The sequence below is a fragment of the Myxocyprinus asiaticus genome, chromosome 43 (assembly GCF_019703515.2).
Source record: "Myxocyprinus asiaticus isolate MX2 ecotype Aquarium Trade chromosome 43, UBuf_Myxa_2, whole genome shotgun sequence".
NCBI lineage: Eukaryota > Metazoa > Chordata > Actinopteri > Cypriniformes > Catostomidae > Myxocyprinus > Myxocyprinus asiaticus.
Window position 1 is genome coordinate 30882095 of NC_059386.1, and position 18290 is coordinate 30900384.

At 37.6% G+C, this 18290-nt stretch overlaps 1 protein-coding gene across 3 annotated transcripts in view; it reads right to left on the reverse strand.

The window, feature by feature from the left end:
• The window catches only part of LOC127433410 (integral membrane protein DGCR2/IDD-like), a 32795-nt gene extending 15664 nt beyond the window's left edge, over positions 1-17131 (reverse strand). For all 3 annotated transcript variants that reach the window (XM_051685305.1, XM_051685304.1, XM_051685303.1), the window contains exons 1-4: positions 16791-17131; positions 7775-7807; positions 6310-6432; positions 1208-1294 (exon numbers count right to left, since the gene is read on the reverse strand). In XM_051685305.1, the coding sequence (XP_051541265.1) occupies positions 1208-1294; positions 6310-6432; positions 7775-7807; positions 16791-16851 (304 nt within the window). In that variant the 5' untranslated portion in view covers positions 16852-17131. The remainder of the gene's footprint in view (positions 1-1207; positions 1295-6309; positions 6433-7774; positions 7808-16790) is intronic.
• Positions 17132-18290: the final 1159 nt, after the last annotated feature.

Below are 18290 nucleotides of genomic sequence, written 5' to 3' on the forward strand. Positions count from 1 at the left end.
ACACAGACACACCTTGCTTGGCAAGCTCGATTTCACGCATTGTTGCGTTGTGAAATGTGTCAGCACTCAATTCATAACACAACGCAAGTACGCACTGCATTCTCAGCGTTGGCACAAGGGGCGCTAGAGCGGATTTTCTTCTTTCAATCAACAACTGTCATGGCGGACTCAAGCAGCAATTTGAGTTGAATCTTTTCGAAAAATATATACAACTTTTGTCCCCTGTCCATTCAAATGAATTTGTTTTTTCTCCGTGTCTCTCCCCACTCCACAACTATCGACTCATCTACCACATCCGGGCTGCATCCGAAAACATAGACAGATGACTTGCCGCCTAATCAGTTATTAACTTAACTGACAGCTGTTTTGAATTAAATGGAACTCTTAAGGAAACTAGTCTCCGAACAGTTTGAAAAGCACCTTATTTTCATCCTGCCTCCATATACAGCCTCCGAAGGCAGCATTTTCCTGGTTTTGGACGCAGCACTGTTTTCGTGGTCACGCCTAAAAAATCTACTCCCCACGTGGTCTGAGCAACAAGAGCGCACGTGATGCATGTACAACGGGACCACAAGTTGGCCATGCGGTGGCCAAGCGCTCGCGTCTGCATTTGCTTACTTGCGTGAAGTATGTTTCGACCTTTAAGATGTATGAAGCACACATGCACCTTAAGAAATATGATAATTTATGACAATTAATCGTGAAAGCCCTTAAAGAGACAATTGACATATTCGCAATTATTTTTTTTGACAATTAATCGTCTGCCCAATTTCATAATCGTGAGAGCCCTAACTGTAAAGAATAGAAAGGATATTAAAAGAGATTGATTGACAAATTGATTACTTGGATCTTGTCTTTGGACACACATTACACAAAACGGATCAAGACAAACTTTTACTCTCAACACACAGTGAAATTATCTCAGTTCCTAACTTCGCACTGATTTTGGGATTTACAGGAAAATCTATATTTTTACACATCCCTAATTCCTATTATTTTAATTTTAAGACATACATTTTGTTGGGTTCAACATGGCAAAATCCAAATCTTTTCACATACCCCCTGGAACATGCTTATGTTACCCCTGTGGTACACGTACCCCCAGCTGGGAATCACTGTTTTAGTGCCGTTAGAAAACTGAAAACAGAGTTTTCAAATGAAAGTGAATTAGTGTGGACAGCCTTGAAGAGATACGTATGGATCTTACTGTTGAAGCGCACTGGTTGAGCGACACCCATAACATCCTCCACTGGCTCAAAACTGTTGCTGTAACGATACCTCTCCTCTTTAGTAGCTGCAAAAGAGCAAAAAAGAACAAAATATCATGAGAACGCAGCTTTCTGGAGAACATTACAATTTGTACCAGGCCAAAATATTAGACTAAACCTTAAACCATCTGTGAACATGATCTACTACAAGTTTACATATTTGTCTTACATAATCATCTATGACAAGACGCTACAGTGTAGGCTGTGTAAAGCCTAATTTATACTATGGAAGAAGCCAAACTTTTTTCCTCCTGGACAAACTAAGGCACTACATACGGCGTAGTTTTAAAACGAGTTAGTCGGTGTTGTAAATCATAATAAAATGTGTACTTCTGCACAATTTCTGAAGATGGGCTTCAAAGTTATCCATTTTTTACGCTAGTAACCTTGGTAATTACTCAGCTTGCACATGCGATTATAAATAAAAACGTCACGTCCAAACCACACCCAAGATTAGTTTTAACCAATCATCAATACTCTTAGTCTAGTCCTCCTAGGTCAAGAATTTCAGAGATGTCGCCAACAGGAGAAAGATCACCAAACAAACCTTGGCAGAACAAAAACGTCACTGCATTTAGTCATCATTTTAGCCAACTAAAAGAAGCCTATTCACCCAGTAAGTATAAATTAGCCTTAAATCAGACAACATGCTTTCAAGGAAATCATGGCTAAATCCCTAATCCACAGCAAACTGAAGGGAAACAGCAGGCCTGCTGAGCTAAAAGCTTAGTTTCCAAGAATCTAATTGGCATTAATATACTGTATATAGCTTGCCAATTAAAATACTTTCTTATTTCCTGCTTTCTTTCAGAAAAGAAGAGGGAGACCGCACTAAATGCGACATCTAAAAATGAATGAAACCTTGGAAACAACCCTTGAGAATATCAACTTTATTTCAATAATGTCAGAAAAGGCCAGTGTAATTATGAGTAATAAAATTGACAGTTTGCGTAACTCTTCAGCTTTGTTTGCTTCAGTATATTGGTTGAACATTATGCTTCAGAAGACTAGTGAGTTAAGCCAAGAGTTCAACGAATTGTTGAATCAAGAGTTTTGCATTTGTTCAAATGCAGTTTAAACCGATTCACGAAAATTAAACAAACCAACACTAATGTTGTTTTTGCAACTAAAGTTTAAGTTAGAGACACCCTTAAAACATCTCTAAACACTCCCATACGTGGATGACATGTCTTTAGAAAGCGTAATGTGCAAGTAAAAAATCATGTCAATATTCACAATGTTGCCTCATTTTATATTAAACTCATCACAAATATATTGTGACTATTCAATAAATTACCCAGCCTCACCGGACACTATTAGCTGCCTTTCACCACTGGGTCAAATGGTTGCAGAACCATGCTGTTCTGTACTGATCCAGGCTGATTGGCACAGTTACGGTTTCTTATTTCATTGTGGGGCTTGCCAAGATGGATTTATTTTATCTACTGCTTCAGAAAGGGTCAACGAAGAGTCTGAGTTTATGAAAAGCATCATAAATCAAAATAGCGATCTGAAGCTCAATTATCTGATTAAAGGTAATTTAGGAATTCAAGGAAACCAACACCAACAGATTAAATCAAAACCTAACAATCATGAGGAGGAGCTACGTGCAGCCTCAAAATAAACCAAAAATACTCTTTTATCTTTCAAAAAACATGATGTAGATCAGGTTATTTTCTATTTTATTTATGTGGTCCTTTGTGAGGCAGGTGGCTGCGAGATAGTGGTCACGTGCTCTGTAAATCTGCTCTGTAATTCCTGTTATCCTGTCCAGGAATCAGATACTGAGCACCTCGTCTCATTTCAGGGTTAAGACTTGGAAGCTATAGCACACCCTCCACAGGCAAAACAAAAATCCTGAATGCCAAGTAGGACTGAGCGGTATGACAGTAAAAATTATTCAAGTAAATATTTTGCTATAATTTTTTTACTGTGGTAAAAATATCCACACGACTATCAGTGGACAGGACTGCTTTATGATATTTACATGTGATATCAGCGAAGAAACATAGTAATGTGAAAATACAGAGCAAGAACTGTCACAACAAATCAAGATGATAAAAGAACTTGATATTAAGGTGTGTTGTTAGATTTGTTTATGGTTGCCACATCACAACTTGCTAAATTAATACAGAATTCAACTGATATGCTGTCACAGTATGTGTATATTGGCTATTTTACAACGGCTTCAGACACACATTGCTGTTATCAAACAAATACCAGAAAACCCCACCCTGTCTTCCGTTGGTTGTACAACTGAATAGCCCCGCCTCAAACTCAAATCACTGGTTGAGCCAATATTGCCGTCTCAGGCTGGACAGGTTGCTCAAACAAAAGGAGGAATGTTTTGATAGCTCTATAGAGCCACAGTGTTACACTTCTAGAATAACTCAACCAACAAATGACTTATTTACTGTTGACTCTACTGTACATATTAAATGATTATTCAGGGTTCAATACAAGTTAAGCTAAATCGTTAGTATTTGTGGCATAATGTTGATTACCACAAAAAAATATAATTTTGACTCATCCCTCCTTTTCTTGAAAAACACAAACCTCAACCCTGACCAGTCCCCCAGTCCCTGCCACCACCATGCTTAACCGTTGGGATGGTATTGCACAGGTGATGAGCGGTGCCTGGTTTCCTCCAGACATGGCGCTTGGAATTGAGGCCAAACGGTTCAATCCGCATATCATCAGACCAGAGAAACTTGTGTCTCATAGTCTGGGAGTCCTTTAAGGGCTTTCATGTGTCTAGAACTGAGGAGAGGCTTCCGTCTGGCCACTCTGCCATAAAGCCCAGATCAGTGGAGTGTTGCAGTGATGGTTGTCCTTCTGGAAGTTTCCCCCATCTCCACACATTATCTCTGGAGCTCAACCAGAGTGACCACCGGGTTCTTGGTCACCTCTTCTCCCCCGATTGCTCAGTTTGACTGGGCAGCCAGCTCTAGGAAGAGTACTGGTTGTCCAAACTTCTTCCATTTAAGAATTATGGAGGCCACTGTGCTTTTGGGAACCTTCAAACCAGCCGAATTCTTTTTTTTTTTTTTTTTTGCCTTCCCCAGATCTGTGCATCAACACAATCCTGTCTCTGAGCTCTGCAGGCAGTTCCTTTGACCTCATGGCTTGGCTTATATAGACAAATGGGATGCACCTGAGCTAAATTTCAAGTGTCATAGCAAAGGGTCTGAATACTTATGTCAATGTGATATTTCAGTTTTTTCTTTTTAATAAATTTGCAAAGTTATCAAAAATCTGGTTTTTGCTTTGTCATTATGGGGTATGGAGTGTAGATAAATGTAAAAAAAAAATTTTTTATTTATTTTTTATTTTTTATTTTTTTAAGCATTTTAGCATAAGGCTGCAACATAACAAAATGTAAAAAAAAAAAAAACTGAATACTTTCTGAATGCACTGTACAATGGAAGTGAATGGGGCCAATTTTTGGAGGGCAGAAATTTGAATCTTATAATTTTATAAAAGCACCTTCTACCACACTATAATCCATCACGTTCAATGTTCAGGTTAATAGTTCCCAAAATCCACAAAAGGAGGTAGATCCTTTTCCTATTTGGCTCCTAAACTATGGAATAGTCTCCCTAACAATGTTCGGGACGCAGACACACTCACTCAAAGTTTAGACTAAAGACTCATCTGTTTAGTCAGGCATACACCTAATTTATCCTTCAACTCACAATTAGGCTGCTTTAGTTAGGTCTGCCGAAACCAGAAACATTTATCGTAATCTATAATTCTGCAATAAATTAAACGGCATCTACGCTAATATTATTCTATTGTTTCCCTCTCTCAACCTCGGGATTCATATGAGCTGTTGCCAACTCCAATTGTATCGGAAACTTCATATGTCACTGCCTGAACCTTGGACTTAGGATAGACCTCACTGAAATGACCTGCTGTTGAACTGTGATGCACCTCACTGACCTCTGCCAGCATCACCTCGGTCTAATGATGGACTACACAGAAATACACAGACTATCAATTAACTGCCAACAAAACCCTTCATCAGCCAACTAACAAAGGACAATGCATCAATGAGAACTTCTACAGTTAATCCAGGATGAACTTCAAAGACATTAGTCATTAATCTTACAGTTCTTACAAAATCTTTGTTTAAACACTGACCCTTAACACTTACTTAGTTTAATAATTTTAAACCATGACTTGCACTATACATAATTAAGTAATATTGGCATTATATTCATGCTGTTAGCCAGAGGGGAACTGGCCCCCACAGTGAGCCTGGTTTCTCCCAAGTTTATTTTTCTCCATTAACCAACATTTTATGGAGTTTTGTGTTCCTTGCCACAGTCGCCTTCAGCTTGCTCACTGGGGGTCTAAATACAACTATTATTTATTTAATGATTATTTTTATACACAAGTTACAATCATATTTAATCAAACTACACAATGATGACTATTATTTGAGCTGTAAAGTTGTTTAATTAGTCATTTTACAGTCATTTTAGGGGTTTAGTGTTTATAGCGCAACATATTAATGTAAAACTGGATAAAACTGTCAAAGAAAAGGTTAGTAAGTGATTTCATCACACTAAAATCATGTTAACATGCATATTGTTTACATCTTGGTCGCTATACTTTTGAAACAGTATTTTAACATTTGCAGATTGGCCCGATTCACTTTCATCATAAGTGCCACACTGTAACAGACTTTTGCTTTTTTTTTTAAGAAAAGGAATAAGTCTAAATTTTTTTTTTTTTTTTTGTAGTAATCAACATTATGCCACAAATGCTGTTGATTGAGGTTAAGTTGTACTGAACCTGGAATATTCCTTTAAGCTGGGATATGAGAAAGAATCAGCTTTAATACATAAAATACTTTTTTGTTGAGACTGCAGCAAAAATAACTATATCTTGACATATACTCTTAATTGGAATTCAAACTGATCCTCTTGTGGATAGAAGAATGAGTGTGTTTATTTAAAATGATGATTGCACAAGAATGTTGCAGAAACAAGCCAGGGAGAGGGCTCTGTGTGCGTTTTTAAGTGTGTGTACTTACTAGGGCAATCAATCTCATCGCTTTTGTCCTCACAGGCCGTCCAACCATCACACTGCCAGGACAAAGGGATGCACTGCATTTTTCCACTCCGGCACGCAAACTGGCCCGGACTGCAGCGCAGCTCTGAAATACAGCATTAAAACACAACATTAATCTATTAAGAGACATCCTGCCTGGTCAGAACCCACATTATGTGCAATTACAAATGAACTTTATTTATTATGCAACAGAAAAAGTCTCTTTAGTGTTGTTTGCAAGAGGCAATTACACATTTATATGGAACACCCAATTCCAATCGCAGAAAAAGGGGCAGGGTTTAAGTCCCAACCCAAAACAGTACTACACAATCTCTATGGCCTTAAAGGTGAAGTGTACAATTTTTGCACCACACGCGCTCCATAAATAGAAACACAAAATATATATATATATTTTTTTTTTTTTTTTTTTCCACTAGAACCGTCAACATTTTTAAAAGTTTAACACATAAATTATTCTTAATCGCGATTAACGCATTTACCGTTAATACAGCGTAAACCAGCGTAAACACTGGTTGGAAGGGTGGAACCTTTGCGATGTGTCCGTCTGGAGTCATTACACTGACGTACACAACACTAACACACACAACAGTGATACAGTTACAGTGATAAAATGATGGGGAAAAGAGCTCTTAAATGGTATCTGTTGTACAAAACAAGCCTAGATGGAACTTCTGACAGAAATCAAGTATTTTTCAGCGTAAGAAAGGCGTATTTTAATTACCACAGAAGCACGTCAAGTCTTTACTATAACCAAAATGCAGACTGAGATGCTTTTGTCTGCAAGCGCTTTTCATGTGGTGTTCAAAGCGGCGCTTGACGCTGGCACTGATGTCCTAACGCAAATCATGAACGCAGGTTCATGCAACATAGTGGATTGCCACAGTCTGCCGGCTGATTAATATTGTGGAGGATGAGTGTTTAAGAGATTTAATGCCCATTGCAATGAATATGTGACCTATGTGGGGACAAGTTCTTTCAATTAGACAACCTCCCAGTTAGACTTTGGGAAATGTTTAATGTTACTTGAATTGGTGCTATTTTAGTGCATTTCTATCTTTAAACTGTGGAAGTCTTTGTTTGGAAAATGTTAAAGCAATATATTGTTACCTTTTGTTGTTTTTTTTCCTAAGAAGGAAATAAATGCATTTTGACAGGAAAAGAAGTATATTTAGAGTCAAATTTCAGCACTTTCCAAATCTGCAATTAATAACGATTAACTATGAAAAATCATGCGATTATTCCCAAACTTGAGCCAATATTGCTCAAACAGAGCAATGTTTTGTTAGCACCACAGTATTTACACTTTTTGGAGGAACCAATATATCTCTGCATAAGCTGGGACACAAGAATGTATTTTATCATAAAAAAAAAGACATGACCCCTTTTTAGATAAATTGTGAGAATTCCAATGCAGGAATGCCGCTTACCTGACAACAGTCTGGCCAGAGCAAGCCGTGGACCTGCGGGGGGCAAGACAGATTTAGTTATCTGAATGGGCTGATACAGCAATACAGTATTACCTAATCCCTTACAAGCTAAAAAGACTTCTCTCTTGGTTATCAGGCAAAAAACAACATTGAATATAGAAACTTCTGCAATTACAAACCAATTCAAAGTGACCAGCCAAGTCTTAAGCATTTTATATATATATATATATATATATATTATATATATATATATATATATATATTTTACTGTCTATTAAAGCTTTTTTTTGTGCCAAAAAAGAAGCATACTTTGCACAATTGTACTCTGATAGTTTATGTGTTAGTTTAGCAGGTTCCAATGTATTCATGATATATGCAGTTAAAATGTTCTCTTCATAACATAGAGACAAACTGTCAGACAGCCATCTAATTTGATGGCATTAATAAAATTATTTTTGTTATCTGATGTCAGCAAACACCCAATTACAGCACAACATGCTACATCCCACAAGCTGAAAAGAATAAACATCTTACACAGTGATTACATTTTTTCCAAAGGACTTCTTGGGAGGTCCAGACATTCAGATCAATCACTTACAGATATCAGCCATGACCTCTCTGACCCATGAGTCTAAAGTTATCCCTACACAAACACCCCAACAACTGAAATGTTTTGTGAACAGCAGTTTGTTCTCTTCTATGGATTACCAAGACCAGATTTTCAGCACATTAACTGCTGAAGACAGTAAGACCCTTTTGACATGTGAACACCTGTTCAACTGGTAAAAAAATCTCTTGACCATGTGTCAAGGAGTTCCACTTAGAACAGGGGCGGTTCTAGAGGGGAGCATCGGCCCCGGACAGAAGCCTACCCCCAAGGCTACACCAAATCGGTTAAGATTTTTGGTTTGATGGAAGGTCTATGCACAGAGTCCGTAAAAACAAACTAAAAACTATTTCACTCCGGTACAGTAGGTGGTGCTGTTGTCATACTGGTCTCCTGTCCGCACCCTTCAGCTGATAGAGATTAATATACTGACTGCTGTTAAAGCATTTATTTACCTACTTTGGCATAACTGTTCCATTATGTTCTTTCCAGGGTGTTGATGCATTTTGAGGAGTATATAATCTGTTTTTTTATGCCAGTGAGATGAGTAAAGAGCACTGTTACATATTTAATTGCACATGTATTTCGCTAAAAGTAGGTCTATATTCCAGACTCCTGAACTCAACTTCTCTTTTTATAATGCCTAGATAATACAACACAAGGTACAGTGATATAAATACACGTGGAATAATGTACATTGAGAATAACATGTATAAAATATGATGCATATATTAAACATAATATAAAAGAAAACACTGCTCACGGTCTTTTCGTTATTTAAATTATTGCAGTACTTTGTTATATTGTCCTTGCAATAAAAATAGCAGCGTGGTTCTGCAATTTGTTCGTCTAAAACATTGCAGAATCTATTTTATGGGATTTTACTACAAGCAATATATTTCTAGCTAGTCAGTCCACTGGTGGCCATCTTTGTAATGCTCCCAGGAGACTATTTCCAGTCATGACAGTGCAGCTCCTATCTACTTGAATGGGGGAACACCAAAATATCAAAAACGGTTGGTCAAGATTACAATCAAAGAACATATTTCAAATCAGCAGTAAAATCTGACAAAGCTGGTATCATAAATTGTGATTCTTTACCTCAGATTACTAAAAAACAAAATTTTCCCAGGCTTTTATAGCTAATGCGCTTGTGCTTTCTCGAGATTATTGACAAGCGATTGGCTCTTATCTGTAAGGCGGGACTTCCTTTTTACATCTGCTGACTGTTGGGTGCTAGAGCTTCTTGGTTGGGTGTTCCAATTTCTCCCATTCATTTTGATAGAAGTGGTCCATCTCATAGGAATCCATTGTTACCGTTCAAAAAGCTTGTTCAGTACGAACAATCGCACCGAAAAAATGGGTTTGGTGTGATCAGGCCTTTAAGCTTAAGTTTTTTTAAATGATTACTAGTTTTACTTAAGTTACCATTACTCTCTAAACCCTAAAGTTGTCTTAAAAACAATCGTGTTCCTAATGAAACAGTACTTGAAATGACACATTTTTTAAAACATCCACTAAAAAAACTGAGTAAAACATTGCCTTGTGGCATTAAAAGTAGGACATTCCAGTAAAATGTGTTTTATAGACAGTGGTGTCTGACAAAAATCACATATTGGTGGCACTTCACCTTTCAATAAAATCATACGAGTAAGTCTGGAATGACCAATACGCGGCATCTTGTGTAAACAGTCTGGTCATATCAACACTCAAAAGGAAAACTTGTGAAAGATCTTTCATTTATAATTGGTTTGACTTCATACAACTTATTATGGATGCAATTGTTCCATTCCTTTTGCCACTTTTTATATAGATACATATTCAGTACAGGTTTGAGATCTGATGGTGGGACTTGACAGTCTGTAATTCTCAGAGTGAGAGTTTTTTTTGCAGCAGTATCTACCCGTTCATTACCAAACAGTCCCATATGACACGGAATCCAGCAGAAAACAATATTAAAATGTTTTACTTTAAGAGATTCAGTTTTGCTATTATATTAACAATTATGGGGTGATCAGTTTTTAATGATTCAAGTGCTTGGAGGCAAGATTTGGAATCTATTCAAATTAAAAAATTCAGTTGTTGTGCTCTCTCTATCTGCTCTAAGGCCAAGAGTAAAGCACGGGCCTCAGCTGTAAAAATTGAGCTGGAATACGGATACTAAAGATCTTTTGTCCAAATACTGCAGCTACACCGTTCTCTGTGTTGGATCCATCTGTGTACACAGGTTTATGAAGCGGGAAATTATATCTCATTTATATAAATTCCTGTTTGTGTTCATTTGGATGGATCATCGTCTTCTTTTGCTGGGCCAAATTCAACATGATGTTTAATTTTCTTAGATTCCAGGGAGGAATAGAGCATAGATGGGCTTGTGTTAGTATGTCTAGATTAATGCCCATATTCTCCAAGTGGGGTTTTATATGGATGCCAGAAGGACTAATATACTTGGGTCTGGCTTCATACAAATCTGGATGTTGAGGGTGGAAATCTGAGGATTAAGCTGGATTGCATTGATTTGTTTTCATCTTAACTGCATACTAAAGAGCAAGTTTCAAGCGCCTGTTGTCAAGTGATGGTTCCTTTTCTTCAATATACAAACTTTGAACAGGTGAAGTCCTGAATGCTCCTAAAGAAAGTCGTAATCCTATACAGTGTACAGTATCCAGCATTTTAATGTAAGATTTTCTGGGAGATCCGTAAACTATGCTCCAATAGTCCATTTGGGATCATACCAGCCTTCTGTAGAGACTTAGAAGTGTAGTGCAATCTGCACCCCATTTTGTTTTAGCCAGTACCTTTATGATGTTCATTTTTTTAAGGCATTTGTTTCTTAACAGTTTTATATGTGGGATAAAAGAAAGTGTATTATCCAAAGCTAGCCCTAAAAACTTAGTCTCTTTTGTGACTTTTAAAGGTTCTCCCTCTATGAAGAGCTCTGGGTCCAGATGTAGTTTTTGATTTGGAGAATTTAAATCCATTTCTAACTGACCAATCATACATTTTGTTTATGCACAGCTGTAATTGCCTTTCAATACAATTAATATTTTTCCCCCTGTAGCAGATGCACAAATCAGAATACATTTGACCCGATAACATTTGCAATACTGTTAATTTTAATACTAAACAAGGTAACTGAAAGGATAATTCCCTGAGGCACACCTAATTCTTGTGTGTGTATATTTGACAAAGTAGTTCCTATTTGGAAAACAAAAAAGTCTATTCGATAAAAACTTTGAAATGAAAATGGGTAAGTACCCTCTAAAACACATTTCATACAGATCCTTTAAAATGGCAAATCTCCAAGTAGTATCATAGGCTATTTAGATATCAAAGAGAACTGCCACCACGTGCTCTTTTTTTTTTTGTTGATAAAACCATTACGTACAAATGATTCCAGTCTTATGAGATGGTGTACAGTGCTTCTTCCTCGTCTGAAACCACACTGGTAATCACTGATCTTATGGTCTTTCTCTAGCATCCACACAAGCCGGTCATTGGCCATTCTTTCCATGGTTTTACATAGGCAGCTGGTGAGGGCTATAGGGTGGTAATTGTTTGAGTCTGTATGATCTTTGCCCGGTTTAGGTATGGGTATGACTGTTGCTTCTTTCCAATAGGATGGTATTTCTCCTGATTTCCAAACGGTGTTAAAATTGTCCAAAATAATTAATAATACATTATGGGGTAAGTGCTTTAGGAATTGGTAATGAACTTTATCTGGTCCAACAGCAGTATCATTTGAGTTCTTTAAAGCTTTAAGAAGTTCTTCCATTATAAAAGGTTGTTTGTATGGCTCTGTGTTATCAGAAGAAAAGTCAAGTTGGTTCTGTTCCTGTTGTATTTTTATTTCTTGGAACTCAGAGAGACAGTTTTCTAGTGAAGAGTTCCTCTCAAAAGTCTCTGCAAGCAATTTCTTGTTTTGTAGTTAATAAAGTGCCTTGACTCTTAATATGTCATGTTTGTGATCCACCTTCTTTGCCCTTCATCTTTCGGATAATGTCCCATACTTTCTTTGTTGGTGCATGTGACATTAAACTTGATGCATATTTTTCCAGCTTTGTCTTTTTGTTTCATTAATGATTCTACGTGCTTTGGACCTGCAAATTTTCAATTTAATGAGGTTTTCTTTTGTTGGGTGTTTGTTAAACATCCTTTCTGCCTTTTACTGTTCTTCAATAGCCTTTTTGCAATTTTCATCAAACCATGGGTTAAGTCCATCAGTATGGCTTTGTTGATGTTTTTTGGAACAGTCTTTTCTGCTATTACTATTAAAGTATCCATAAACCTCTTTATTGGGTCATGATTTCTTGGGGCACTATGCTGAATTTCTCATAAGAAAGTGTCTGAAAGGAGTACCAGTTGGCATTTTTAAGATGCCATCTTGGAGTTCTTTGATGGATTTCTGCTTCTGATGAAGATAAAATCGGAGGAAAGTGGTCACTCCCACACAGATCATCCCAGACATGCCACGAGCAGTTGAGCAATAGTTCAGGCTTACATATAGTTAGGTCAATTGCAGTGTAGGTTCCATGTCCTGGATGCAGATAAGTGTACGAACCATCATTTAATATGCATAGATCATTATTAGAGATAAGGTCCTCAATAATTTTGCTTTTTTTTTTATTTGTATAGTGGACTATGACTATTAAAATCTCCCATAAGGATGTATGAGGATGGCAACTGGTGTACCAATCTGTCCAAGTCATGTAATGCTACGGGAAACATCAGGAGGTATGTAAATGGAGCATAGGGAAATGGCTTTATGGAGTGATAAATGCACTGCTACTGCTTGCAAGTTTGTATCTACTGGTATATGGCTGTGAATTGTCACATCTAACTAATATGGACGATCCACCCAAGGGGCGTTGCATATTTTGGCCAAATGCATCAAATATTGCATAGTTTTTTTTAAGGTCAATGGGCTGCTTGGTACCAAGTGAGTCCCTTGAAGACAAAAGGCAATGGGATTAACAACAGCAGATAAATGTTGCAGTTCAGCAAAGTTTACTTTGATCCTTCGGCAGTTCCACTGAATAATGTGATTATTCATTCTCAAATAGGCAAAACCGGTACATGGCCTTTACTTCTGCATTCAGGAGATAAGCTATGGCTACAAGAGGTTATGTTCTCTTTCATTTCAATATCCTTTGAAAGTTCAGTCTTTTTACATCTTTTCCCTTGATTAACTTCTGGTAATTGTGTTCTTATACCACTGTGTCTTCTTCCCTCTTTAAGATTGATTGTGTTCAGCTGACAGACTTTGTTCTTACTTGATGTAATTTGGCTTTGGGTGCTTTGAGTCTTCTTTTTAGCTGAGACAGAAATTTTGTTTATGTATTGTGGTTTGGCATTATTCACCCAGGTCAAGTCTGTCTGGCATTCTGCAGTGCTCGTGATTGGTTTTACCACAGAGGCATAAGATTTCCTTATATTAAAGCTAAGAGACTCCTCAACCACTCTGCACAATGCACATATTAGATTATCTGCGTGAATGTTTTTGGAACATTCCACCAGTATTTGTCCAGACCGTAGTTTTTTCACATCTTTAACTGTCCCTGCTATACCAGATATACCTATTTGTATTGCAAAAGGGGACAGCTTAGTCAGAGGCATGTCAGGTAGTACAGATTCTAAAATAATTAATCTCTGCCAATGTTCACTTTTTTGGGGGATCATCCACATTCTGTTCCAACTTTAATCGTTTAGGGTTTTTTTGGTTAGCCATGTTTGTGTTATTTCGTTTCATTACTCCCGCTCCCCACCCATGCTCCCGCCATGGGTAACCTCCAGATATGCACCAAGGATACGGGGGTAATATACTTGAGCAAAAGGAACAAAGTGACCAGCCACTTGATTGGACTGGGCCCTTCCAACCTCCCGTCTATGAGAAGTCTGAGCCAAAGCACTGTGTTGGACCTGGGGGAGCCTCAGCAACCCACATTCCTCAAGTGCCAGGACCTCTTTCTCCACAGTCACGGGTTGCAGCTTACGGCAAAGAAGTCGCCCCATTTGTCACCTCTTACGATCAGCAAGGGGGTGCTGGGGACATATTCTACCTCGGGTCCCCACGGGGGAACCAATAGAGAGAGTCAATATGGATACTGTGTTGCATTATATGGAGACCACCAGAACCAGCCCCCAAAACAAATGGAAACCACACCAACAAATCAATCCCATAACCGGTGTTGTATCGAATCGTGTTCCCTGTTGAAATCTGTTCCCCCTAGCCCCAATGGGTTTATGGTTAGCGTAGGGTAGGTTAGGGTTAGGGTAGGTAGGGTAGTGTAGGATACGGTAGGGAAGGGTTAGGCTTAGGTTTGTGCATGGGGGAACGCATTCTAACAGTGGAGAATGTTACCGTCAGATACTGTTCCCCCATATGGATCTGCTAAGGGGAAACAGATCCTGATGGGGAGCTCGACACAACACCAGAGCTTGAAGTGCAAAATTAAAAGACAGAAATCACAACGGACCAGGCCCATTTCCAGATCAAAATCACTGAGGGTGCTTCTGAATATAGTGGGGGTGCTCTGTATAAAGTGGAGATGTATCATAATTACACATTTTTTAATAGATTAAATCATGTTTAAATGCTACTTAAACAACGTAAAGAAAAGTTTGTTTTTTTCATATGTAAAACATTAATTGCTTCAGGGTTTTTTTTCCCCCATGATCTGTCACTGAAAATGACAGCAATATTCTGTGCCTTTTAGGACATACTGATTTGCAAAATCATACACGTTTATAGGTTTTGATGCAGCATTTTGTGCATTCACAAAATGCAAGGATTTTTGTGTGTTTCCTGGTATTCAAGAAAATCTGCTTGCCAATTTACAGTATTAGTCTTACATATTCAACTGAGCAGGGGTGTGCAATTATTTTGATACAGGGGCCACATCAGCCGTTAAATAGAACAAGGAATATAGAAGATAAAAAGTTCTGCATAGTTTTATCTTTTTAGCCCAGACATGCACTCAATGAATGATGCACAATTTTCTGAAGTGTACACAGACTGATGGGACCATTCTGCAATTGTTTAAAGTTTTGCTGCTATACTTTCTATCATGTGTTAGTAAAACTGAATAAAGGCTGAATAAAATTATTAATTGATTATTTTACCATACTTCAATTCAATGGTAATTTAGTATTCAATTTAACACTCTATATCAGAGTCTGGTTTAAAAGTAAAATAAAATATTCAGGAAAGAGATTCTAAAAGCTTATTTTAATGTTGGCTGCAAAGTGGACCTGTTTACTTGTTTTATTCTCAGAACATTATCAACCTGTTTGCATGCTCATGGGTCATGATGTGGGTCTTGTCAATGTTTGGCACCTCATTCAGCACACAACTGAATAAAACAGGCTGCGTGACACTGATAAATGATTACTGCCAGAGTAATATTCACATACAGGTGTGAGGGACTTCAGTATTTTACAAATAACACAAACACTAAATATATTCCTCTCTCACTTGGTATTACTCGCGTGTCCCCTCCTTGCACTATTGAGCGCTAAGTTGTTGTTTGTTTGTTTGTTTGTTTGTTTGTTTTTTGCGGAGAGAAAGCGCGTGCACTCGCATGTATGGTTGCCAGATTGCATAAATTAAGTATGACATAAAGCGAAATATTTCCTATTTGTGCAAGTATAAATCTCTGATTGGGGTGCTGGATACATTATCTGGCAACCCTGAGCATATTAAAAGCTTGTGGATGCGTGATAGGTCCAAAAACCAGATAAATGAAAGATCTAATAAAAAACGTTCATGATAAATCGATCCGCGGGCAGCAGTTTGGCAGCAGTTACCTGCCAACTGAGTTTCGTTTGAGGGTGCTTCTACCCCCGTAGAACCGGGACTGCAACGGACCATCCATTAACCTAAATAGCGTCATATTTATTTGCACCGTCTTACATCAGTGCGAATAATAATTATCTCATTACACAGGGGCACATCAGACCAGACACCAGCAGACACCAAGCTCGCCTAGATTTTATTTCCCATTCGGGGCATTTAGTTTCAGTCTGTCTGCTTCTAAAACACTCACGGTGCAATCACAATATCTCATGAAAACGTCTGCCATGCCATAAAAATGCCTAAAAGTAAAAAAATAAAAAAATGTAATGCACAATTCAACTGGAGAATCAATCATAATATTGCAGTGGTTGTTAAAGGCCCAACCAGCCTGCGCGAGCTCTGCAGTTCGTGCCTTTTATATTAGGCGAGCGACACAAAATGATACAATTGTATCAATAATCCGCGCAGATCAAAGACATTCGCCGCATTATTATTTTACCTTTATAACCGAACATAAGCTTATCTGCACGCCCTTAACCAGTCCCGGGGCTTTATACTGCATCAGAACACATAATTTCTAGAAAATGCCTTTATTAAAGCAACATTTGTTTTACCTGTTAATGTCAGGAAAAAAAGGAGAAGCACAAAACCACCGCTGTCAGCCTTCGGCAACATTTATCCTCCATTCATAGTAGCTTACACCGGAGAAAATGTGCACAGAGAAAATGCACTTATTGCACCAGCCTCAATGTTGAAAAATAAATCCAACTGCGCACTGTTTTGGGTGGCGTGTATATTCCGTCGATGATAAGTATGTTTGATACTCAGATGTTTAATTCAGTTCGCTAGGGTCGAGATATAGTGTCATACGCCACGGCTGTTTCTTCTAGTTCGGTACACGAGTTTAGGACGAATATAAAACAAGATGGCTCCTTCGCCGTCCTATCAAAACAATCCCGACCATGTTCCGAGGAGGGGAGAAGGCGTTTCAAAGAAATCCCTCATTTCATCAACAGCCTTACTAACAATGTTTGGTTGCCAAAACGTTCTGTGAACGTTAGTCTTTGGTTCACTTACAATGGGAGTGAATGGGGCCAGTCCATATGCGCTACAGACACTGAAATACTGGATATAACTTTACACAGATAAGGTTAGCAAGCAAGTTTACCTCACTAAATTCATGTTAACATCTATAATATTTACGTCTTGTGACTATACTTTTGAAACAGTATATTTTAGCGTTTAAAGACTGGTCCCATTCATTTCTATTGTAAGTACCTTATCTAACTGCTTTTTTATTGTTGCTTTTTATTAAATAAACGAGTCGAAATTTTTTGGTAATCAACGTTATGTCACAAATCCTGTCGACTGAGTTCACTTGTTTTGACCTTAAATCTTTTTTTGCCAGAAAAAAAAAAAAACATGTTATTATATATATATATATATATATATATATATATATATATATATATATATATATATATATATATATATATAATAAAAAATAAAAATTACAGAAACATACAGTTTTAGTTTGCATAATGGTTCCCCTCGCGTTTTCCTAAAGTTCTCGTAACATTAAAGGGATAGTTCATCCAATAATGAATAATTTCTTTCATCATTTACTCACCCTCATGCCATCCCAGATGTATATAACTTTCTTCTGCTGAACTTTTTAGAAACATATCTCAGCTCTGTAGGTTCATTCAATGCAAGTGAATGGTGGCCAGAAATTTGAAGCTCAAAAAAAGCACATAAAGACACCATAAATGTAATCCATTGGACTCCATAATACATCAATATTGATCTGTTTCTCACCCACACTTATCATATCGCTTCTGAAGACATGGATTTATCCACTGTAGTCGTATGGATTACTTTTATGCTGCCTTTTTGTGCTTTTTGGACCTTCAAAGTTCTGGCCGCCATTCACTTGCATTATATGGACCTACAGAGCTGAGATATTCCTCTAAAAATCTTAGTTCGTGTTCAGCAGAAGAAAGAAAGTCATACACATCTGGGATGGCATGAGGGTGAGTAAATGATGAGAGACTTTTTATTTTTGGGTGAACTATCCCTTTAAAATTCAGAGAACATTTCTAAAAACAATACTG